The sequence below is a fragment of the Exophiala xenobiotica genome, assembly GCF_000835505.1.
Source record: "Exophiala xenobiotica strain CBS 118157 unplaced genomic scaffold supercont1.4, whole genome shotgun sequence".
In the NCBI taxonomy this organism is placed as follows: domain Eukaryota; kingdom Fungi; phylum Ascomycota; class Eurotiomycetes; order Chaetothyriales; family Herpotrichiellaceae; genus Exophiala; species Exophiala xenobiotica.
This window is the reverse complement of record NW_013562491.1, coordinates 2,465,977-2,488,598: the sequence shown is the minus strand read 5'-3', so window position 1 is coordinate 2,488,598 and position 22,622 is coordinate 2,465,977. Positions and strand designations below refer to the sequence as shown.

At 52.8% G+C, this 22,622-nt stretch overlaps 10 protein-coding genes across 12 annotated transcripts; 3 read left to right on the top strand and 7 right to left on the bottom strand.

Annotated features, from left to right (window-relative positions):
* Positions 1 to 560: 560 nt before the first annotated feature.
* PV05_07142 (uncharacterized protein) lies at positions 561 to 2,939 on the top strand. Its single transcript, XM_013459938.1, has 7 exons — positions 561 to 1,052; positions 1,108 to 1,331; positions 1,385 to 1,424; positions 1,484 to 1,515; positions 1,577 to 1,926; positions 1,986 to 2,456; positions 2,529 to 2,939. The coding sequence occupies exons 1-7, from the start codon at positions 827 to 829 to the stop codon at positions 2,800 to 2,802; spliced, it is 1,617 nt and encodes a 538-aa protein (XP_013315392.1). The 5' UTR covers positions 561 to 826; the 3' UTR covers positions 2,803 to 2,939.
* Positions 2,940 to 3,915: 976 nt separating this feature from the next.
* On the bottom strand, positions 3,916 to 7,446 carry PV05_07140. Of its 2 annotated transcripts, XM_013459936.1 has the most exons (6): positions 6,982 to 7,446; positions 6,859 to 6,930; positions 6,111 to 6,536; positions 5,841 to 6,056; positions 5,496 to 5,776; positions 3,916 to 5,379 (listed from the first exon to the last, which is right to left on the bottom strand). In XM_013459936.1, the coding sequence occupies exons 1-6, from the start codon at positions 7,098 to 7,100 to the stop codon at positions 4,751 to 4,753; spliced, it is 1,743 nt and encodes a 580-aa protein (XP_013315390.1). In that variant the 5' UTR covers positions 7,101 to 7,446; the 3' UTR covers positions 3,916 to 4,750. The 2 variants fall into 2 exon arrangements, with proteins under 2 accessions (XP_013315390.1, XP_013315389.1); XM_013459935.1 differs by lacking the exons at positions 6,859 to 6,930; positions 6,982 to 7,446 and having other exon boundaries at positions 6,111 to 6,588.
* Positions 3,965 to 4,572, top strand: PV05_07141 (uncharacterized protein). Its single transcript, XM_013459937.1, has one exon. It carries the CDS (start codon positions 4,035 to 4,037, stop codon positions 4,461 to 4,463), a length of 429 nt encoding a protein of 142 aa, XP_013315391.1. The 5' UTR covers positions 3,965 to 4,034; the 3' UTR covers positions 4,464 to 4,572.
* A 113-nt stretch (positions 7,447 to 7,559) lies between the features above and the next one.
* PV05_07139 (uncharacterized protein) lies at positions 7,560 to 9,895 on the top strand (the record flags this gene model as incomplete). The annotated part of the gene is made up of 9 exons (XM_013459934.1): positions 7,560 to 7,775; positions 7,831 to 7,907; positions 7,961 to 8,012; positions 8,064 to 8,238; positions 8,299 to 8,394; positions 8,450 to 8,956; positions 9,007 to 9,167; positions 9,221 to 9,496; positions 9,552 to 9,895. The coding sequence occupies 9 exons, from the start codon at positions 7,560 to 7,562 to the stop codon at positions 9,684 to 9,686; spliced, it is 1,695 nt and encodes a 564-aa protein (XP_013315388.1). The 3' UTR covers positions 9,687 to 9,895.
* Positions 9,747 to 10,076, bottom strand: PV05_07138 (uncharacterized protein; the record flags this gene model as incomplete). Its single annotated transcript, XM_013459933.1, has 1 exon — positions 9,747 to 10,076. One exon carries the CDS (start codon positions 10,074 to 10,076, stop codon positions 9,747 to 9,749), a length of 330 nt encoding a protein of 109 aa, XP_013315387.1.
* A 554-nt stretch (positions 10,077 to 10,630) lies between these two features.
* PV05_07137 (uncharacterized protein) lies at positions 10,631 to 11,676 on the bottom strand (the record flags this gene model as incomplete). Its single annotated transcript, XM_013459932.1, has 2 exons — positions 10,631 to 11,512; positions 11,554 to 11,676. 2 exons carry the CDS (start codon positions 11,674 to 11,676, stop codon positions 10,631 to 10,633), a joined length of 1,005 nt encoding a protein of 334 aa, XP_013315386.1.
* Positions 11,677 to 12,309: 633 nt separating this feature from the next.
* Positions 12,310 to 12,669, bottom strand: PV05_07136 (uncharacterized protein; the record flags this gene model as incomplete). Its single annotated transcript, XM_013459931.1, has 1 exon — positions 12,310 to 12,669. The coding sequence occupies one exon, from the start codon at positions 12,667 to 12,669 to the stop codon at positions 12,310 to 12,312; it is 360 nt and encodes a 119-aa protein (XP_013315385.1).
* Positions 12,670 to 13,287: 618 nt separating this feature from the next.
* Positions 13,288 to 15,007, bottom strand: PV05_07135 (uncharacterized protein). The gene is made up of 4 exons (XM_013459930.1): positions 14,252 to 15,007; positions 14,121 to 14,181; positions 13,640 to 14,053; positions 13,288 to 13,578 (listed from the first exon to the last, which is right to left on the bottom strand). Exons 1-4 carry the CDS (start codon positions 14,571 to 14,573, stop codon positions 13,416 to 13,418), a joined length of 960 nt encoding a protein of 319 aa, XP_013315384.1. The 5' UTR covers positions 14,574 to 15,007; the 3' UTR covers positions 13,288 to 13,415.
* Positions 15,008 to 15,655: 648 nt separating this feature from the next.
* On the bottom strand, positions 15,656 to 16,958 carry PV05_07134 (uncharacterized protein). The gene has a single exon (XM_013459929.1). The coding sequence runs from the start codon at positions 16,894 to 16,896 to the stop codon at positions 16,264 to 16,266; it is 633 nt and encodes a 210-aa protein (XP_013315383.1). The 5' UTR covers positions 16,897 to 16,958; the 3' UTR covers positions 15,656 to 16,263.
* Positions 16,959 to 18,239: 1,281 nt separating this feature from the next.
* PV05_07133 lies at positions 18,240 to 21,672 on the bottom strand. Of its 2 annotated transcripts, XM_013459927.1 has the most exons (6): positions 21,132 to 21,672; positions 20,614 to 21,005; positions 20,285 to 20,560; positions 19,755 to 20,222; positions 19,242 to 19,701; positions 18,240 to 19,187 (listed from the first exon to the last, which is right to left on the bottom strand). In XM_013459927.1, the coding sequence occupies exons 1-6, from the start codon at positions 21,294 to 21,296 to the stop codon at positions 18,837 to 18,839; spliced, it is 2,112 nt and encodes a 703-aa protein (XP_013315381.1). In that variant the 5' UTR covers positions 21,297 to 21,672; the 3' UTR covers positions 18,240 to 18,836. The 2 variants fall into 2 exon arrangements, with proteins under 2 accessions (XP_013315381.1, XP_013315382.1); XM_013459928.1 differs by having other exon boundaries at positions 20,614 to 21,672.
* Between the last annotated feature and the right edge of the window lie 950 nt (positions 21,673 to 22,622).

The following is a 22,622-nucleotide window of genomic DNA, read 5'->3' as shown; positions in this document are numbered from 1 at the left end:
CACGATCGCAGGAAAGGTTCCACTTCTGGAAGACCGCATCATCCCTACTTCCATGTTGATCGGTTACGGAGTTGGCCTGGATGCTCGTTGATTGCCCTCGAGTGCCCCTCCTTAGGTTGGACTGTTGGCACGAGTATCGCCCATACCTCGACAGGATACCCGAGGTTAATGGAAATTGAATCTGCATTGGGAAGGATTAATCCACGAGAACCAAGGCATGTACCGTTCGGAGTTTTGCCTAGTGAGCCTTGTTGGACACGCTAATTCGTGCTTTATGCCTCTTGGTATCGAGCATGACAGCGGATTCCCCGCTTGTTTCCACGACGCACGGCACGTCTCCAGCTCGGGGAGCTCGAGCTAGTGTCTCGAGAGTGTAGCTCTCCAACTTCATCGACATTCCCCCACAAACTCTGTCTCTTTGCTTATCACGAAAGCATGCTTCATCTTCCTTGGTTCACATCGCGGCATTCATGATGCCACGCAAGCCGCCAGGCTGTACGCCATCGCTTCCGGTGCGACACGGTTCCGCTTCTGGATACTCACCGCTTGTGTGCCGTGTTCTCCAACACAACACGAGGTCCTCGTTAGTAATGACCTACAGAGAATTGTCGTCTAGTCTTCTCTGCGAGGACCGTCCCCAAGCGAGCCAAGTACCTCACCTTGTTCGACTCCAAGAAGGGTCCACTTTCTCCTCGTGGCTGCCTCGTAGTTGGCAGCGCAGACGGAATATAAAACCCCTAATCGGCCCTGCGAGTTCATCTGTACCTTGTTCGATCTCCATCGTTTGTATCTGGATCCACCGCTCGAGCCTGCCTCGTTATTCAGCATGGGCCTGTTCAAGCATGGCACAGGGGACGCGGTCGACGCCTCGCACTCGGCCAAGGCCAACACGTACAACTTTTACGTCGTCTTCTTCAGCGCATTAGGCTCATTCACGTACGGATACAATTCATCCATCATCGGTTCCGTCTTTGGGTTGCCCGCATTCTTCAGCTATTTTGACATTTCTCTCACGGGACCAAATGCCAAAAAGGGAAACGAGATAATCGGCGGTAAGTGCAAACAGGTTCACTGGCATTGCAGACGGCTGACAATGAGAACCACTAGCTGCCAATGGTCTGTTCGCCGGGGGAGGCATTATTGGTGCTCTCATTGTCAACTGGATCCTCAACAAGTATGGCCGCTGCAGGTCCATTCAGGTAGTCTGTGCCATCTGTGTGATCTCGGCAGCGATCCAGGGGGGCGCGGCTCACGTTGCCATGTTTCTCGTTGGACGCTTCCTGAATGGCGTCGGTGTCGGCATGATGCAAGTTACCGTGCCTGCATACATGGTCAGTCGATGGGTAGGACTTGCGAGGTGCAACTCTACTGACATGTGGTATAGTCGGAGTTGTCGCCTGCAAAGCAAAGAGGTCGAATGACGGGTAACCAGCCTTTCCTGGGTCACTTTCCGTTTCGATCTTGTGCTGACTTTTGGCCCAAGGTTCACACGGAGTCCTGATTGTTTGTGGCTATGTGAGTAGTATCCATCTGCAATCCATTCCCGTGTAGTGGTGATTCTGACTCAAGCCTTCAGGGATCGGCCGCATTCACAGGTCTGGGGTGCTATTTTGCCGCGCCCCAAGTGCAGTGGCGACTATGCCTCAGCCTGCAGATTGTAGCGCCCCTGATCCTGCTCATAGGCTCGCCTTGGTTGCCCGAATCACCTCGTTGGCTTATTTCAAAGAACAAAGAGCGAGTTGCGCTCGAGATCCTCCAAAAGCTGCACTCTCGACCAGATGACCCATCAGGTCTGGCAGCCAAGGAGGAATTCTACCAAATCTCCAAACAGATCGAGCTGGAGAATGCGACTGGTGTGCACGGAATCTGGGACATGCTCAAGCGTACTTCGTATCGGAAGCGAATATATGCGGGCCTGCTGGTGCAGTACGTTTCGATCTTCGTCGCGACTTGTGGGTTTCGTTTCTGCTAACACGGCTCGGCAGATGCGCCGCTCAATCGACTGGTGTGCTCGTCATCAACAATTACCAGGTCCTCTTGTACAACAATCTCGGCCTGTACGGGTGGCTCCCTCTCCTCCTTTATGCCATCTATACCTCGTGGGCTGCATTTATGAACTGGATCAATGCCATGCTGCTCGATCGCCTTGGACGGATCCCCATCATCACCTTTGGTCTGACCGGCTGCATTTGCATGATGATCATCGAGACTGCCATGGTGGCCACTTATGCGGGAACATCCAACAAGGCCGGCAATGCAGTGGGAGTCTTGTTCCTGTTTCTCTTCGTGACCTTTTATGGAGGCAGCCAGGACGCCAGCAGCTACGTATACTGCAGCGAAATCTTTCCAACTGGTGTACGAGCCCACGGTCTAGGCACCTCGATTGCCGGTCTTTTTGCGTCAACGCTGCTCTACACTGAGGTCGCACCGACCGCATTCGCCGACATTGGATGGAAGTAGGTGGTTTTGGTTTTAGATCTTTGTCCCCTCTACATGGCCTTCTCCGCGACTGTGCTAACGAGGCGTAGATATTATCTCGTCTTCATCATTGTTCCGGCGGCCTGCCTTCCATTCTTGTGGCGACTCCCCGAAACCAACGGGCTCTCGCTTGAAGAGATTGCTGCAAAATTCGGTGACGAAGTTGCCGTCGACCTCTCACACCTCGACGAGGAGCGCCGGCGCGCGCTTGACGAACGTCTCATGGCAGTTGGTGTCGATATCACGGGGTCGCCGCCGAGCGAGGGCGAGGGCGAGACCGAGACCAAGGTGGCTGCCGTGGCTCACCGTCGAGAGCATGCTTGATTCCGCCAAAGGCTGAAGTTAATGCTCAGGTTAAAGCGGCCTTCCCTCACCCTCTAGGATCATACCGTGAATGGCAATTAGTTCGGATTTTGTTGATGTACAGTATGCCAACTTGCTAGCGACGTAAACTCCTCCACAGTTACAGTACATGGCAACGTTAAAAGTCTTTGGTACAATTTTGGTTAACTACCTCGCTACCTAAAGCAGAGCCCAACTAGTCCCAAGGGCTACCGAGGTAAAGAACTCGGTCCAAAAGCCTTACAGTAACTTCGGGTACCTGAGTTAAAAGGGTCCAGGTTAGTGGGTTAAAACCTTACCTAACTTGAATACCTAGGTACGTGACCATCTCGCCATATATGTAAGTTACTCCGTGCGACAGAAGCATACCACAGTACTCGCTACAGTAGGTGGGTAGTGCTCGCCCGGCCTCGCCTCGCCTCGCCTCGCCTCGATGACCGAACGGTTTCACTCCCAAATCTCTACTAGTACTCGTACCATCAAAGACGAAATCTTTTTCCGTACAGACGGAAAGAAAATGCTTCGCTCCCCGGCCGTTGGCGCCCCCCATTGACATGAACACCAGATCATTCTACGAGAAACCGATTCTGCTACTCGAACGAAATCACCTTACTGCCTTACCTTGAGTTGTGTCGATCCGATCGAGATGTTCACACGTCGCCATGATGTTCTTTTCTTTGCGTGCGAGTTATTTCGATCAAGATGGCACCGCATCGCCATCGCCATCGCCATCGCCATGTCTTTTCATTTTTGGGCATGCTCCGCCAATAACGGACCGAGTCTCGTGCACGTTGACCTCCTACGATCGACCAACACTAACTACTGAGTTGTTGTCCTTCGAAAGGAAAAGGGCATTCGATTCGCTGGGTGGAGAATGAATGGCCCTGTTGTGCCCGTCTTGCCCGTCCCAATCGTGACGTGACCGGTTCAGATCTCGCAAATCTCATTACGTGGTAGCGAATCGACCACATCGACAAAAGTATGACGCTAACCTTTGGACCCTCGTTTGCATTTCCCGGTCATTGACGACCACCCGGACGACGACAGTGCAATGCACAAGAGGTGGCAATGGACATACAAATACGTCTCAAGTCCCGGGACTGGACTGTGTCGTCCTCAACTTTAACACACCGTTTCTGATACTCCAGTATTTCGAACAGGCATATTCTTCAGATTCCTTCCGTAACCACGCTACACGTTATAACAGCCCCAACATGTCCACCTCCGGCCTGCCAGACACTGGCTCAACCTACCCAGCCACAAACTCCGACGCCATCACCTTCTCAAACAATAACGACCCCCTGGGCGCATCTTCTGACGCCACTCCTGCCGGCATACAGGCTGATGCAACCCAACCTCGTGGCTCCAGTATCCCCGAGCACCCAGTCAACTACTCGGATGCATCAAACCCCTTGAACTCGCACCATCGTCCGTCGCTGGGATTGGACGGCGATTCGAAGGTGTCAAGTCTACAGGGCGACACAACGATTCGTCGTGGGACTGTCGCACAGAACGCTCCTGGCAAGCTCGGTGATAGGGGCGAGAACATCGTTGGCGCCATGGGCTTCGGAGGGTCTAGCGTTGAAAGACCGAAAGCGGAACAAGGACTTGGCGAGAAGATTGCGAACTTCTTGGGCGCTTAAATCGGGTTTCCTGTCGGACATGTTGCGGTACACCTTGAATATAGAACGGTGACTGCTTGCGCCATTATGTATGATGAGTGATCGTTGATGAAGATGCTTTCCGTACAGAACATTGCATACTGCACACTGTCGCACACGTAATGTTATATTTGGACTCACAGCGAGTTCAGCGGTGGAACATGGTATTCGACTGAAGCTGTTCACCCGTCCCCATTGAAGATGATGTCGTTGTTTATGGTTGTGAGTCTAGCTCTTTCACACCAACGCACTTCCTCCTGTGACATCGCTCAAGGAAACTGCGGCCAAAAGCTGTCGTCCAGGAAATCGACTAAGCTGCTCCCGCCTGGGAACAAAAATTCGTCATGTGCAGCAGCCGAGGGTAGATCATCGGCTCCTGTCGAGGACAATACCTGTGGCTGTTGCTCTTGCCTTGTCTGTGCTGCCCTGTAGTTATGCAATTCCTTCCACTGCTGTAACTTTAAGGTGAACTCCTTGAACACCTGGGGGACACTGCACGGCAACATGTTCGGATTTCGACGCATCTGCCCGGCCGAATGCTCAGTTAGAGCTTTCGCTTCGTTCATCTTCATCATCACGACATCCACTGTCGCGCAGAAGTCGAATGTGTCTCTAGCATAAGTTGGGTCCCAGCCTTCACCACTGAAGAGGCATAGCTTGGAGAGAACGACACTGGCGTGGCCCATCAGACTCCACTGGAAGTAGGTGAAGTTGAAGTAGGCAGTTGTCGGTAGGGCGAACCATCTCTCGAAGAGTAACTTGGTCGAGTTGAGACAGGCGAACAGCATTTTGAGCCGGGTCATTGAGAAGTCGCTATAGCCAGCACTACCAATGCTGTCGTGCACTGCAACTTCGAAAAGTAAAATCTCCACAAAAAAGTAGTGAATCCAGAGTATATCTGCCTAGGATCAGTGGGGGAGTGCGACAGTGTGGTTGTAGATCTGTGCTGGAGAAAGGGGTTATGGCGGTGAAATATCTAATCGAAGCATCTCATTTGATGCTGCACGTCCTTACCTGTGAAAAGTGTACCACTGGGTAAAGTTGCCTTCAAACTTTGCAGCTCTGCGTTTAAAGCTCTCACACACGCACCGACAGGGGCAGACAAGCCTGAACAGGCATCCCACTCGTCCTGGGTAAAAGTCCGAGCAATCTTGCTACCCATGTGCGTGATCCGAATCAGATGGACCAAATGTTTATCGCTAGGATATTCGGCCTGTCCTTCAAGGATTTGACAACACTCATCGGCGTATAGGGAGTACCTGATAGGTTCAAAGTCACGAGCGTTCACCGATACCCTAAGTCGGAGAACAATTAGCCTTGATGGTTGTCCTCGTCGCAAATTTATCGACAGTGGCATACATTGTAGACACATAGAAAGTCCCTAGTAAAGCCCTTCTCTCCTCAAGTGAACGTGTGGGACTCTGCCGTTCTGGCGGGCGAAAATATTTTAGTGTGCCGAAAGTGCCCATGCTCATTTGTTGTACATTCTTGTTGAGTCCAAGATCGCTCACTATCGCCATCGACAAGTGGATCATATTACATAGTTGACTGCCGAGGTGGAAATGAACGTGGTGCCTGTGCTAATATCAGCCATACGTCTGCCACCACGGAGAGACGTAGAGGACGAACCAGCCCTGGTAGACCAGAAGGCCTTGCAGGATATCGAGGTTCTGCTCGCCACCGACAAGCATTCTGCGACTAACGACTTCCCTGACTCTTTGAGCCAGAACTGCCTGGCGCTCAAGGTCGTGCCTACAACCCACTGTCATGATGGTCATGAACAGAAAAGGTTTGGTCTTCTTGAGATCATTGGGCGTCATTTCTGCCGGAATGACCACAAAGGGGAAATGTTGACTCATGTCTTCGCGGAAAGCATTGAGAATAAGCAACTCTTCATGCTCATCGTTGAGGATTTGATCGACATGGTCTGGAGGAGACAGAACAGTGGAATCTGAGGGTGACAGCTGGTTCGGAAGGGGCGAGCTGCCGACGCGCTTCGAAGCCGCAAGTATAGCAGCTACCCCATCCAGTTTGCGCTCTAGTCGTGCGACATCTCTGAGCAAGCATCAGCGACCTGAATGAGAGCTGGTTGGGAGTCAGTGGACGGAGAAACGTGGGATTGTCTGAGCCGGACACTTCGTAGCTCATAGAAGAATGATTCGAGGCGTATGGACGATGCGTGGCCGAAATGTAAGAAGTAGCCATGTCGCAATACACCATCGTTCAGCCAAGCATGCTCGAGAGAGCTGCTGATGATTCAAGCTTTGTGCCGCCAGTACCGTGGATAAGACACGGGTCCCAGTGGTGACCTCTCAGTCAGGATGTGCCAATTTCTCTGTCCAGAATCCGCAGGCTTACAGGGAGTGAATGCACTTACGATATCGGCCTGGATTTCCGTCGATGCGCTCCGGGAACTTGCCCGGCGCAGGGTTTTTTCAGTCGTCGACATCTTGTAGCTACGGTCAGCAACAGCAGATACACCAATATGGCTTGTCCATACCGGTTGCAAATGCTCTCGTCTAGCTCGAATTCACATTTGGCTTTGGCACGAGCACAAGGCACACAAGCCCTCGGGACCCGGGGCCCTTCGGGCTCGCTAGGCGGAGTCAAACGGAACATCGTGGATTCATGTCCCTTGAATCAGGGACTTTCCAAAGAGCGTTCGGGATCTAGGATCAGATGGTCCTGCTCCGTAGCATGAGTTGGCGAAAGGTCTGGAAGATTTAGGCTGGCAAAGGTTTGTCTGCACAAGTGTCGACGGAGGGGATTGTGCCCTTTTCAAGTCTCGAACGGAGGAAACGGAATCCGACTCCGGTTCAGGCATGTTAATCACGCGATTGTTCGACTTGCAGGGGTCTTTGTCCCGGTCGATCTGTCCGCACTGTACCAATCAAGACGGGCCGGGGGAAGGGCCTTAAGACCTTTCTGGTTAACCAGGCAAGACACGGCTCTGCAGATCATTCCGACGGAGCACTCATCAGTTGATTAAAAGCACAACAATGACACCAAGCCTGGCGAGATAATATGTCCATATCAAAACGACTCATTCTGAAAGAGCGGACGCAATCAGCAACAACCATGCCCGAGGGAGCCGAACAAAAGCCAGAAGAACAGCCCGGGCCATCAGAATATGCAGAGAGCCCTCAGCAAAACGGCCATGATGAACCGTCACCTCCGCTGGAGAAGCAAACCACGGGTGGCCCGCAAATGTCGGTTTGGGAACTGACAGTACTTTTCGGCGCCGTGTTCTTCTCTGTTTTCCTGATGGCTCTGAACGGCTCGATTGTTGCAACCGTGAGCAGAAATACGGGTGTCCGTGGGCGAACGCCTTGCTAACCCTCTCGGTCAGGCTATCCCTCGAATTACATCGCACTTCAAGTCACTCGAAGACATCGGGTGGTATGGCAGCGCCTCCCTGATCTCGACGTACGTTTCTGTCCCTGGGTCGTGGATGCCAGAACACTCAATAATCTCCGCAGATGTTGCCTGCAACCACTTGTAGGCAAGATTTACACGCATTTCCCAATCAAGGTAGACCCGTCAGCATCCCAGGGCCAAGATCGATTTCACTGACATTGTTAGCATACATACGTTACCTTCATGTCCATCTTTACCATCGGCTCAGTCATCGCCGGCGCAGCTACGTCTTCGAACATGCTCATAGGTGGGAGAGCGGTCCAAGGCGTGGGAGCTGCTGGAATGATCAACGGAGCCTTCACAACGATCGCGTCCTCCGCACCAGAAAATCAGAAACCAAGTCAGTATCTCCTTTCCAGGGTCAGCGAGAACCGTGTCTGACAAACTTCTTCCTGAGCAGTGTTCACTGGAGTCGGTATGGCTTTAGCTACGGTTGGTCAAGTTATCGGACCTACGATAGGAGGTGCCTTGACACAGAACGTCTCATGGCGTTGGTGTACGACATAGGTCATTCAAGGGTATCAGCTGTTGCATTTGCTGATCGTCGACAGGCTTTTACATCAATTTGCCTCCTGCTGGTGTGGTTCTTCTCGTCCTCATGACCATCAATATACAGGAGCAGACTGAAAAGAAACCCGTAAGGTCGAATTGGAAGCATATCGTCACTTCAGAGCTGGACCTGATCGGATTTGGTCTCTTTGCACCAGCCTCGGCGATGTTGTTGCTTGCAGTGATCTGGGGTGGAAATAAGTTCGCGTGGGATTCTTCCACGATTATTGGGTTGTTCTGTGGCTCCTTCATCACATATATCATCTTCGCAGCGTGGCAGATTCATCGCGGCGAGAAGGCCATGATACCTCCACGGATCATTCGAAAGAAGCTGGTGGTGGCCGGTTGCGCGACGAATTTCCTTGTAATGGCGTCAAATCTGTCGCTATCATACTACTTACCGCTCTGGTTTCAGGTGGTGAAGGACGCCAGTCCAACAATGAGTGGTGTGGACCTTCTGCCAACAGCCATAGCTCAAAGCTTTGGGGCTCTAGCGGCTGGGAGATTCGGTGAGTTTAATATTTGAATGTCGGCGTCGGTATAGCTGACCGGTGAACAGTCCAAGTTCTGAGATATTGTGCCCCTTGGGCTATTTTCGGGTGCATGATATCCGCGGTCGGTTCGGGCTTGATGACCACCTTTACTCCATCAACTGGCACGGGAGTATGGATTGGATATCAGATCCTCGTTGGTACTGGCCGTGCCTCAGTCTTTCAAATGGTCAGTGCCACTACTGTCGCTCCCACTCTCATCACTAACTCGTCCTCTTTCAGCCCCTCACTGCGATTCAGGGTTTCCTCCCAAAGAAGGAACAAGCCATGGCCACCTCACAGGTGTTCTTTTTTCAATACCTTGGGGGTACAATCTTCCTGGCCCTCGCTGAGACAATCTTTACAAGCAGCCTGCGCTCAGCACTACACCACGATGCCCCAGGCGTTGATGCTGAAAGAGTCATTGACGCTGGTGCGTCGGCGGTCAGGTCAGTCGTGACGAAAGCTGCCCTGCCTGGGGTCCTACAGGCCTACAACCATGCCATAGTTGATACCTTTGTAAGTGCCATTCACTCGCATAGCTCGTCTTGCCAGAGTTGACTCTCCGATGCAGTATTTGGCGGTCGGTGGCACTTGCGGAGCCTTCTTCGTATGCTTTGGGCTGGGCTGGCAGAAACTCCCGCAGAAAGAGACCAAGAAGAATGATAAAGGGGAAGGCCTCGAGAGGACAGCGAGTAATATTGCCTAGGCAAAGCCTGCGCCATATAGGCCTTGCAGCTGCTGTTTCCAAACGATTGAGACCCGATGCTCAGTATTGAGCGTTACGGCTGACCCAGTCCCCACCTCCAGCGATACCGCCACCGTGTTGGTGGTGTTGCTTCTCCTGCTCATCTCGATACTGCTGCAAAAATTTGCGGAAGTCCCCCGGGTCCATTGCCTTGGCCTGCTCCATAAGTTCGGCGAAGCTGTGGTGATCGTGGGCCATGTTGGCCTTGATGGGATCTTCGGATTCAGCGACGAGTGGTTCAACCATAGAGGCAGAGTCAGACCTTGCGTCCGAGCCCGATTTCGTGCGGAAGATCTTGGATATCCACTTCCTGGTGGACTTCGTGGTATTGATGTCGGCAGCGTCAGACATTGTCGTCAACCCAACTTGCTGGATAGTTTGAGGTTGTAAGTGAGTTTGTTCGCTCGCTCAGAGGACTTGGATGACTGGGGATAGCAAAAGGGCTAGAATTCCCCACCTTTATTCCTGGCTGACGGAACATATACGGGTAGATACCAGCTTGCACAGTCAACAAGACATGCCTTGTACCGAGGCCCACAACTCAAGTCTTCTCGGCTAGACCGTCAGTATCATCCATTCAGCGTCGTAGCTTCAACCGAGGGCTTCGCTAAAGCTTGGTCAAATAAGAAATGACTTATCGCCCACGTTGTCGGAACTGCTCCGGTCCAAGAATGGCACCGCAAGGGGCCAAGGGCCTCTTGCTTATGCGAGCACTTTCCCACGAAGGAGCGATGCGATCATTGGAAACGAAGCATCTTTCGACACCTCTTATGATCAAGAAATGAGCACTGAATGGTCGGCGGGAACAGCGATATTAGAGAAAACCATGATAACAACGCAACTCCAATGCCGCTTAATGTTTCAAGCTCCAGATACAAACCAAAGCCCCAGACTCGGGTCAAAGATCACTCCTCAGGCCATGCCTTCCGGGACGTGTCTGAGGAAACTTGAACAATGATCTTGCCCCTGGCGCGTCCGGTCTTTAGTCTCTCGAACGCCTTCGGAGCCTGCTCGAATGAGAACTGCTGGTCAATGATAGGCTTGATCTTTCCTTGCTTCATCCATGCCCCTATGCGTTCCAATTGGTCGACCTTCGGCTGGGTGAAGAACCCCGAGACCTTTCGTTTTCCTCCACCTAAAAAACCGGGCCAAAACCTCCGCTTCAGACTGTTGGCGATGGAACCCAAAGACAGGTCACTTGCGACGAAGATGTACATGGCTGATGGCTTGGTGTACTGGTGGCATTTCCAGTACAGGTTCATGTCATGGCCAACATTGTCCACGACGTGGTCGAACTTGTGCCCGGATGCCTTCAATGCTTCGAGCACATTTTGTTGCCGATAGTCGATGACCTCATCTGCTCCAAGACTCTTGCAGAGTTCAACATTAGGGGTTGAGCAAGTTGTAGTGACATAGCAGCCCACAGCCTTCGCGACCTGAATCCCAAAGACCCCGGTGCCACCTGAGCCGCCATTGATGAATATCTTGTCGCCATGCTTGACGTGTGGAACTATTGTTTGGTACGCCGTGAGACTGGCTACAGGCGTCGTAGCCGCCGAGATTGGGTCGACGCCGTCAGGAAGGGCGACAATTTGATTCTTCTGGGTGATCGCGAACTCAGCCAGGGCTCCCCCGGCCAAGGGAGATGTTCCAGCCGCGCCGAATACGAGCTGGCCGCGCTTCAGTGTCGAGTCCGTGGGAGCTTTGACCACATAGCCAGCGAAGTCGAGGCCGGGAGTGGCTGGTTTGCGAATCGCCAGGCGATTGACGAGTGGGATTTCGGCTGGCTTGTAATCTATCGGATTGAGGCACAAGCAATGACCTGTACGAGATATTGGTCGGGTTTTGGAGTTGGTATGGCGGCGGAAGCATTAAGACGGAGATTGTTGTCTAGGGGTTTGGCGCTGGTATATTGCCAGGCTCGCATTGTCGTGGGGACTTTGCTGGACATGCTGATCGTGTTTCTGAAGATGATCGATTATACGTGTGTCGGCAGGGACTCGTTGCCTGGTGTGATGAGAAAGTTGCCATTTCGTTCGAGATTCTGTGTCAAAGCTGGGATATATACGACAACTCAGTGGCCCTGGGTGTGATGGATGCTCGGGATGGATGGTCGGGATGGATGAAAAGATGGTCCGAATGAGCAGCTGATGGATGTTCTCGGGAGAGTTACCGTTTTAGTCAGGCCGGAACAATGTCTCCCCGAGGTCCCACGGCCGCAACACAACGAGACAACAATGCAACAATGTGCGCGTCACAATTTCATCTCGCTCTCCATTCATGAATCGACATTTACGCCTCATCCTGTACTCATCTTTCCTGGTGACACAAAGTCATGATATTGCTCAAATTCTCGGCCGCTGCAGACACTCACATTCACCCGAACCCCGGATATGGTTGCTGGACCTTCTTCCGTGGATTTCCCAGGCACAATGCAGTCTCTGTGTTTAGATTGGTGAAGTGGGAAACCCGTAAATAGCCCCCAATGAGACCAGGGAATCTATGGTGACTTCTACACGGAACTTCTGCGACTGTCGAAGCTCTTAACATGCATCCTCAAATGACCATCTCTCCAACACGGCTCTCATGGTTTGAAATTGACCCAAAGCTTCCTTATCTTCCCATCCTCGTTCAAGGTGATGTCTGTTCCCCTCAGCACCGGCTCTCCCGCAGGCGGCCCAAATGCCCAATCAATGCACACAAGACCATGATTTACGACCGGCTCCGAAGCAGCTGTGAACTCGAATTCGTTCCCTGCAATCAATTCCTTCATCCGCCTTTCAAGGCCTTCATACCCCGTTGTCACGCGATCATGCTCGTACATGGTGATGTCGGGGTGGAAAATGTCTGTGGTGGTCTTGACGCGAGATGCTTCGTCCCGGTTGTGGAAGACGTAAAGACACGCGTTTGCGAGTTTGAGGACTTCACTTTGGGAGGCTGCCATGTCTTGAACGGGTGATTGTGAAGCTGGACTTTCGGGACGGGGTGTATGTGTTTCTCAAAGGGGCGGTGATGAGGAGTTGATCTGAGCCACCACGAGATCTTTATACTTACCTAGCTACGGGGGAACATCAAAGTCCCTTACAATGTGATCTTTGGTTGATCTTGGAGCTTATCCGCTCTACCTTCAGCCTCAGCTTGTGACTGCAAGCCCTATACTTATCATTGGCTGCGAAACATGTCCTTGATGACTAAGACTCTGCTGATTCGCGAGTTCGGTTTATGAGCGTGGACAGCCGTGTCGTATTCGCTTAGGGAAGCCGGTTCGACCTTGGTCTGGACCATGCCATGTTCGTGACCAGAGACAACTTGCCTTTGGTCTGAGAAAGGAACCGAGTCGACGTGATTGGATTCGACGCTTGTGAGGGCCCGTGTTCGATACGCAGTTTGCGCCAGTCTTACGGAAATATTATCATAGCAAACTAACCTCAGCAAATGAGTCCAGATCATAAATTTGGGTGATTCGCAGATAGGACGGAACGAAGGCGTCAATGTTTCCCATGTAAGCTAAGTAGCCCGCTTACACCATGCTGAGACAGACAATTACATATTTCATCATTGACTCCATGGATCAATCATCAGATTGTTCTTGACAGTAATCCCGTCTCAAGCCCTGGTATGACTAATAATAGAACGATATCCATGACCTCCATCTTGCAGGTCTTATGCCGTCCTTGCCCACTGCAGCTTTCAAACTCTCCCACCTGCCAATTCGGAAGATTCTGAAGACCCGGAAATATTGCCCATCTGTTTCTGTTCAACAACTTCTTCCTCGACCACATGTCGCTGACCTGTCTGGAACACCGGTCCAGGATGTGCGACGACCAATGCATATGCGGAGAGGATAACCATTCTATTGTTGCAATGTTAGCCATCTCAACCTCAGGTCAGCGTCGGAGAGAAAGGATGCTTACATAGCCTCAAGCCCGATGAACAGCGACTGATCTCTCAAAGCCTCGCTGTCCCTCGAATATCCTTGGTTCAACTCGTATACACGATAGCAGCAACGCACAAGGATCAAGATGGTTGCTAGCGACAGGAAAACCACGAAGACGGTGAACTTCTTCGGGATCCGGGCTGATCGCCAGACACTGCGACTGCGGACGAAGTAGTCGACACCAAAACACATGAAGACGAAGAGTGTGACGACTTGGAGGACCAACCCGGCCAAAGCGATGTTGACCCCAGCTTCGGAGGACCCGTTCGACGTGGACGACATTGCGCCGCCGACGGCTTGGAGGATCAAGCTGACCACGTCGCACGGGATGAAGATGTAATAGAAGAGTCGGGGGTTGAAGCGTGAGTGCTTGATGGAGATGTAGTTGATACTGTTGGCGGTCAGTACAGGGAGACAAACAAGGATAAAGGCAATTTGAGGAGAAAGAAGTCACTCACATCTGGTAGAGCATGACATATACCGCGGCGGAGAAGAAGACGGGGCCAATGGTGATCAGAACTGGACATGGTTAGTATTGACTGATAATGTGGGAAAATTGATGAATGGGGGGGGAAAAGAAAAGACTAACCAATTTGCATGATGAAGCCCGGATGTTCGAATGGGTTCTGGTACATCATGATCCTACCAACGTAGCCAAGGATCTCATCAACGCACCCGAGCAACATGGCAGTCATGAAGCCCCAGGTCTTGTATCGCCAGCCAAAGGCCACTTGAATGATGCAGCAGATGGCGTAGAGAGCTATGAGTGCGCTACTCAGGCCGAGGGAGGGACGGTAGCCATAGACACTGAGCTCCACGGGACAGACTGATATGGTGCAGTTGTTGTCTTGGCCGCCGGCAATGTAGACCGTGCCGTTGGGGGAGATGTAATGAGGCTGGTGGGACGACATGTTGGCGGTTCAGGTAGTCAATTGTCCTAGGGAGTGGTGTTGTTGTGAAGGTACCGGAGGAGGAGTAGGTGGTTTGGGTGAACGAGTCTTGCTAGTTACTGTTCTTGTGTCGGTGAATATGAGGAAGTCAATGGGCAACATGAGGCATGTCGCGTCTGCCCGCTTTATACCTCGAGGTAAGGAGTCCTCAAATTAAACATGATAGCCTTGAACGGATGAGACCTTTTGGCAGACTCACCGTCTCCCCGATCTCCATGGGCTGGATAAGGCCGTAGAGTAAAGTGGACCCATCTCAGGAGCACACAGGGGATGCCAACGTCCGGCCACCTTTTGGCTAAAAGGGCCAAGAAGCATGTTGCTGCGAGACATGGCAGGCGGCTGAGGGCGAGGAGAAGCGAGCGACTAAGCATGGCTATGACCCTCACATATTGTGTAGTCAAGCGATCTTGGCCGGAATGTAGGCCCATACTGCGACCGGAGGAACATTAAGGCCACCAGGACGTCAAAAGGACTGTTGATAGGGTCGGCGAGAGAATGACTCGGGAGATGTGGTCGACGTACTCGTGTCAATTGATATCATGACGCGTGCTCCACAAAAACGTACGAGAGCAGTCCCTGTCGGTGTGTTTGTCAGCCCGTCTTGACAACAGGCTGTACGTTAGACTGTCGCAACTTGGCCCTCGAATTTGGTATAGCGTGTTGACAAGAGAATCGGGCCATCAGCCAACGGGCATGATGGGGTGCTATCGATGTCGACTGGAGTGCAAGAATTCGAAATTTGTACGACGCTTGGCCTTTGCTTGTTCCGACATGGAATGGAAACGAAGTCTGCCTGCAGTTTGACCTTGGCTGCCCTTCCCAAGGAAGGAAATAAATGCGAGACTGGTATCGCTAGATTCCCGAGATGCCAATAACGGAGAAAAGTACGAGCAATGAATATTCTGCTCCTTGTATCACCCAATGCCGGCATATTATTAATAGCCAAGGTAAGAAGCTTGTTGTATTGACCCTCGCCAGTCGAAATGGTACAGCTATCTCAATCTCCCATGGCGACAAGAGGTGTTTCAGCATCCCTCAAGACTGGGAGTGACCTGGCGAGTGAAGGTCGCGTCAAGCTGGCGACGATAAGATAAGACCTAAACACCATGTCGTGCATGTCCATCTTGGACACCAACATATCACCAGCGCATCTCAATTACTTCTCTCCTAGCAACTGATGGAGTTGCAACGCGAGAGCGATCGAGCTCATCAACCTCCTAGCTACTTATACAGCTCTCCTGAACATGCCGTAGCTGTGCCAGCTTGAAGCAGCTCCTCCCCCTCAGCTGTCTCAAGACCACCATGAGCACCTCACACGGGGTTTCTCAGCAGACCCCGACATGGTGACAACTTCATTTTCTCTCTCTTCTATGTTTTCTTCCCCGAGAAGATGTGTTTCGGCGTGTATGATCCTTCAAAATAGCCTCACGGCCGCAGCGCGAGCAGAATGGCAACACGCGTCCGGCACCGGGTTCTAGTCGATCCTCCACACCAACAGCATCACCCTCGCAGCTTTCGTCGCGGTACTTGTCCCACCTGCTCTACCTCTTTGCAGCTCCTCCCTAACACGCGACATAGCCATGCACACCGCCCTGCCAATCTCTCGCCCCAGAATGGGTGACCGCGAAGTCCCAACTCCCTTATCCTCTCGTCAGCATTGACAGCACGGCGGAACCATCTGTCTGCGCGGCACACCGTGTGCACTCCTACCCTGCCATCCGTCTAGTCCACGGGCCCGACGATTCGGCCGGGCTAAGCGGTCGCGAAATGTTCTTCGAGAAACAACGGACCTCGCCCTCGACAGACTGGACCGCCCGACAACGTCGTAAAAGTCGACGGCGGACTCAAGCAGTTGGCGGCATGGGTCGGAGAGAAAGACAAAAAGAATGAGAACCAGAAACCCGACCAGGACTTCTTCCTCGTTGACGGGCGATTCACCCTCGCCGATGTTGCTGCCGGTTGTGTACTGGGATACCTGCGCGTGCGGTTCGCCGAGCACCCCGGGCAGGAAGAGTATCCGCATCTGAAGAGGTATAGCGATCGTCTTGAAGCGAGGGAGTCGTTCAAAACCACCGTGCCGACGCCACAGGCCATCAGTGACAGGATAGTCTGAAAACAAAAGGCAAATGCTTGCATGGCATGAGACCTTCAATTCCTTTTTGAACAGGTGCTCCCATCGATCTTTCGAGAGAGGTCCCTGCCTTGCCTCGACGCTTTTCAGTCTCGTCTCCCTCTCTTCCTTCGTAGCGTATGCCGTCGTCTTTTCACTTCTCGTCTCTTTCATGTCATCGTGGGCAGATACCCTGGCGGCGGGCCCGTATTCTCCGGTTCAGTATAATGCCCGACTACTCCTGGTCCTGGTCCGTTCGCACTCGCACTCGCACTCGCACTCGCACCCGCACCCGCACCCGCACCCGCACCCGCACCCGCACCCGCACCTCTCCCATGCGGCCCGGTCGTCAGCCCTACCAAGCCCTGACCCGCCATATTGGGCACGCTCTTACTCCGGCCATGGTACGCCATGACAATATCATCCCTATCCTCCTCGACATCCACGCGCCTCTGGCTGGGTCTCTGCCTCTTCTTCATCCTGACCCGCTCCCTGGCAAACTTCAACTGATCCAGGGCGACCTTGGCCGCCGTGGCGTGACCATCGTCACCCCCCGAGTGGGCGGGCTGACTCAACTCCAGCTCCGACTCGCCGACCAACGCATCCAACTCTTTCTCCTCGGCGTCCAACTTGCGCAGCCGCTGACACTCCTCCTCCCACCAGAACAGCATGCCCACCAGGTCCTTCTGCCTGACGATGTTCAACATGGCCAACTGATGCGGGAACCGCGGTCCGATCCTGTGCGTGTCGACGGCCCCGTCGTCTTCCCGGAGGACCTGGTGCTTCCGCAGCGCCTTGTACACTTTTTGGCTCACCCCCTCCGAGTCCACCACCCCGGCCACGTAGAACGACCGCTCGTCCAGCGCGTAGGGGTCCGCCGACGCGATCTGGTGCATGTAGCACATGTCCCGCCGCCACTGCTGGAGGTCGGCCGTCCGCATCGGCGACTCGTCCGCGAAGAAATTGGGCACCGCCGCGTGCGCGAACCGTGTGAAGGAGAACCCGAGGCTGCCGTTCCGTTTGCGGTACATGACGAAGCCAGCCTTTGTCGTCAGTCGAAGCGGTTTGCAGCTCTTTGCAGGGTGACGCTGAAGCTGACGGGGGCGGTTGAAGGGGTGTGAAAAGAAAAGCCACCAGGAAGACAGTGTTGTCAGCAACAAACAATCAAAATGTCATACCGCCAGGGTGAACAGAAGTACAACTACAATGTACAAGCACCTTCTATCCATGGACAAACCTCGACAGAAACGCTATTTTGGATCTCCCGGTATCCCGTGCGAGTGAGATGAGGGGGCACCTACTGTACGGAGCTCACGGAGTTGACGACGTCGACGAATGCATACTGTGGGAGTCCCCGGGCACCTAAGAGGCCCGTCGACTGTGATGATGACGTGGGTTCGGACTGGCGGCATCACTGAAACCCTGCAACCACCTGCATGCAGTGCCCATGTTTGTTTAGGGCTAGTGAGGCCTTCCTCGTGCCTGGCAGGTGCCTGGGGGGCTTTGCATTGGCGGTGGTGATGGCGGCGGCGGCCTCAATCGAGGTCTGGGGGGTCACGTTGTCGATAAGAGACCCGTTATTGGTCAATGCCCTTGCAGTCAAGAGAAAAGCGAGCATAAGCGAGAATCTCTCCCGCCATCATACACGTACTGTACAAAGATCTCCATATGTCCACCGATCGAAAGAGACGTGTGTTCAGCGTCGGGTCATGCAGCAGCTCGTTGTTGGGAGTAAGGTATTCGGTGTCTGTGTTCCGTCTTATGAAAATCCGGAGTGGGGGACTGCATGTCACGGTCGCTGCCGGACTTCCTCAAGATCCTGGTGACGCAGACACAAGGCTGCCCTTCTAACGTGGTCTCAGCCTTGTCTCCTAGCCGTTTGCCCTTAATCTACCAAATTTCAAACCATTGACAACCAAGTATGGTCCCGGGGATGTCTCTTACAGGCCTCTTTGGCAGTCTTATTCCTTCTTTCCCGAGTATTGGTTAGATGTCCACTCTATCTCTTCTCTCTAATTGTCGACAAAAGGAAGTGTGCTGGCAATTTTTGTCGTCTCGGTCTTTCCATCCGCCCCTGACGCCTCCCCTCGAAAACCGCCCGCAACACGACCGAGTCATGTTGAAAGGTGCCGGGGCAGACATGGCTCGCCGTCCAAATATGGTTCACCAGCGGCTTCCCGAGCCAGGTCGTTGATCCATCTCTCATTGGGTTTCAGTGTTTTACCACCTGCCATGGATGACGCGAGGAACATCCAGCTAAGGGCGTTACCGACGGTATGGACTTCGTCGCTGACATGCGTTCTCGCATATTCGCTCATGGTGTCATACAGATCGCCATCCATGACGAGGTTGTAGAGGTACTTGGCGACAGCTTCGTGATCACCTCTTTCGACCAAGAACCCGCTCTTGCCGTGCTCGACTTGAAGAGGGATACCGCCCGCAAGCGTTGCAATGATGGGTTTGCCCTGCCATGAATGTTAGCATCAGATCACCCGAACCATAGAGTGTTTCAGCCTCACTTTGTGCAGCGCCTCGGAAACCTTGACCTCAAAGCCTTCTCTTGTCGAGAGCTGCATGGCCACGGTACATAATGACATGACTGCATTCAAGATCTGATCACTTGGGCCGAGTCGAATCACCAGGATGTCGTCGACGAGGTCAGGATGATGTTCGTGAATAGTATCCATTGTTTGGTCATAAATCATGCTTCCATCAGGATCGTCGATGGAGCCATGGCCACATATCACCAGTTGTTGGACGTTTCGCTTTGGTTCGTCGGCCATCAGCTCTCGAAACCTGGCGTAGCTCTTGATGACGTCGGGAATGCCTTTGGACGGGTCGAATCGAGCGATCTGAGTGAAGAAGCCACGATTCGGGTATTGAAGTTGCGGGAGGCCCTGTGCTTGACAAGTTTGTCTCAGGACATGCATGTAGTACGACAAATCCCAGTTGTCCATTGATTTGTTCAGACCGTCGAGCCTAGATGTGCCGTCAGTTACCAACTTCGACAGAGGGACGAGACCACTCCTTACCAGTCTGTCGTGGCGGGCAGCCAGCCCAATGTCTCCCTCTTGACGTCGGGCGGGACAAATGAGCGTACTGGATGGCTGAGGAAGACATCTGCCTGCTTGATACTTGACCACATGTTCTGCCAAACATGCTGCGCCGCGCTACCGTCCTTCAAAACCAAGTCATCCCGGACTTCGATATGACATCGGAAGATGATCGGGCGATCAGGTGCCTCTTTCTTTGCGATGGGAATGAGTTCGGGCATTTGAGGGTCGTCGATGATGATGACATCTGCACCCCCTTCAGACGGTGCTCTCAGTGGTCCGCCTTCATCAGACAGCCAAAAGCGTTCAGCGTTGTCCCTGATCCACTCTTTGATTTTGCCAAGCGCTTCATCTGTGGTGCGCACCTCGGGGGGAACAGCACCTTGCAGGATGTTGTGATTTGTCTTGGTGATGCGGAAAACGTCAGGTCTTGGTTTCGGGACGAACCTGTTGCGGGATTAGCACGGGACCGGGTTTGGTGACTGAAAGAGGGCTTTGGATGGATTCACCATTCGACGTCCACACCTTGCTGAGTAAGGAATCTCAGCAAAGCATGGCGCATTAGCGCGACGCCTCCGCCCTGGGGCGTGGCACTGAAGAAAGCGATGCGCAGGTTTCGGTCCTTGACATCTTTGATGTGCTTTTGCACCGCTCTCCAGGTCGGGGGTCGGACCGACTTCTCGTATTCATCAAGCGTGGCCAACTGGATCATACCAGCCAAGTCTACCTCAACTTGGTTTTGATAGTTGATTGAGAGTCGTGGTTGCTTTGTAGGCCCAAAGAATCTGGAAAACAAACGTCAGCTTGGGGGATCCGTAGGAGAAGCAGTAAGACGTACGTCAAGCATTTTCTGGCGGCCGAATCGGCCAGTTCATCAACATTGATGCGTCTGGTCGTATGTGCCTGTTTGATGGGTAGAAGTGGAGTGGATTCGAGTACAATGGGCACAATATCCAACTCTGCCCAAAGTCGCGAACACAAAGTCGGAGCCTTAGTGTGGAGATCGAGCGTGACACCTGCACCGAGCAGCTTGCAGAGGTGATCCTTCCTGTACTGGTGTAATTCGGTAATGAGATGATCTGCGACCCAATCTGTCCCATTGTCTGGTTTGTCTTCCATTGAGATACGGTGAATGGCAAAATCGACGCTGTAGGTGCCATCGTGAATGGCCATGCCGACCTTCAATGATGTGCTGGACTCTTCTTGGATGGCTATACCAGCCCAGAATTCCTGATTCCCATATACGTTAGTTGCAATATGCTTCACGAGGGGTGATGCCTGGGTCGGGACTGGTGTGACGAGGCCGCACTGTTTCTGGTGCGAGAGACCTGGTAGTGGCGGAAGGCAATGACCTACGCTCAAGCTTGTCCCTATATCCAGGCCATCAGGTTGAGGTTGTGCGAAACTGAGAGATCGTTTGCGATGATATTCGGGCACTTGAGATACGAAATCCCGCTGGACCTCGGTGCTATGTTTGCGATGTCGTAGTGGGAACGGAATGTCCCCTGATGGGTCGCCCATGATGTTGAAGGTTGAAGGTGTTGCTTGCCAAGTTCTGTTGGTGTTGTGTTCTGGTTGAGAGTGATGAAAGAGGCTGAGGGTAGAGGCAGAGTGGTGAATTTAAGGCGACAGTGATGTTGGTCGGCAAGGTCCTTTCACAGAAGCACAGCTCTTGTTTCGCCGCTGCGCTTGATTCTTTATCGAGATAATTGTCGAAATTGGTCTAGTGAAAGAAGCAGGAGATGTGTGCAGTGACCTTACATCACCAAGCGAACTTTTAGTACCAAGATGGCTGATCTCACCCGTGTCAAGAGCGGACACGTTCTCGGTTCGGAGATGCTGGCGATGGGAATTGTATGGGCGTGGATGACAGTGGAGGAGCAATGAATGGCTCCTGACGTATGTACAGTACATGATGGTACTATGTATCACAGTGCAGGCAGCGAGCAGGGACCATGACTGGGGCCCATGACCGACGATGCAGCAAGCCACAGTACGAGCGTAGCATCCACACCATCCACAAGCATCACAGGGCGACGGGGGCGACGGGGGCGACGTCAAGCACCCCCACCTGACCCGAGCGCACCCTGGAACCCCTGCACACCCTGAGAAGGAGACAGACCCGAGACTTCCTTTCGTCGAATCATTATGCGAAACATCACCTGACATACAAGCATCATTGAGCCGAGCACGGCTGAGTTGTGAAATGCTGACGATACTAAGCTTAGCTAGGTTGTCTCACTGCTGTGCTAACGAAGATGGGAAAAGTCAGGGGAATTCGCTCCATCTACTGGAAGCTTGGCCTGGGTGTCACCTAGGATGCGGCCTCGACAAAAGATCGAAAGAAAGATGGGCCAAGATGGCCGGCAATGGTGAGCTAAGCCTCGTGCGTTGTCCTCCCATTCTGATATGTTTCATCCTCCGAGCCCTACAGCAGCCTCCCCCAGTACCCATGGGGCCTCTCAATGGCAAGAAAGGTGATACACAAGAGCCAGCAAAGACACTGTGGCGTGAGTGTTGGAATTGCCGCATCATCAATCATGAGTACTGTACCTTAGATTGACCGACCAAGACAGTGCCCTTCTACCACACAACCCCAAGTACCTGGTATTTGAGCGTGGGTGACTAATACCGTTACTGTGATATCTCTGAACAAAAGCAACTCCCCATCCAGGCTATCTAGGTCGTCCCCTACTCCTCCCTAATCTGCGTGTTTAATTGGGATTGTTATTGCTTGTCTCGAGACCGTCGAAATGTCCGCCACAATCGGAGCGGAAAATCCCTACAGCCGAGACAAGCAACGAGCACAACCTCGCGGCAATATCAGAGTCTCACCACTGATCTCTC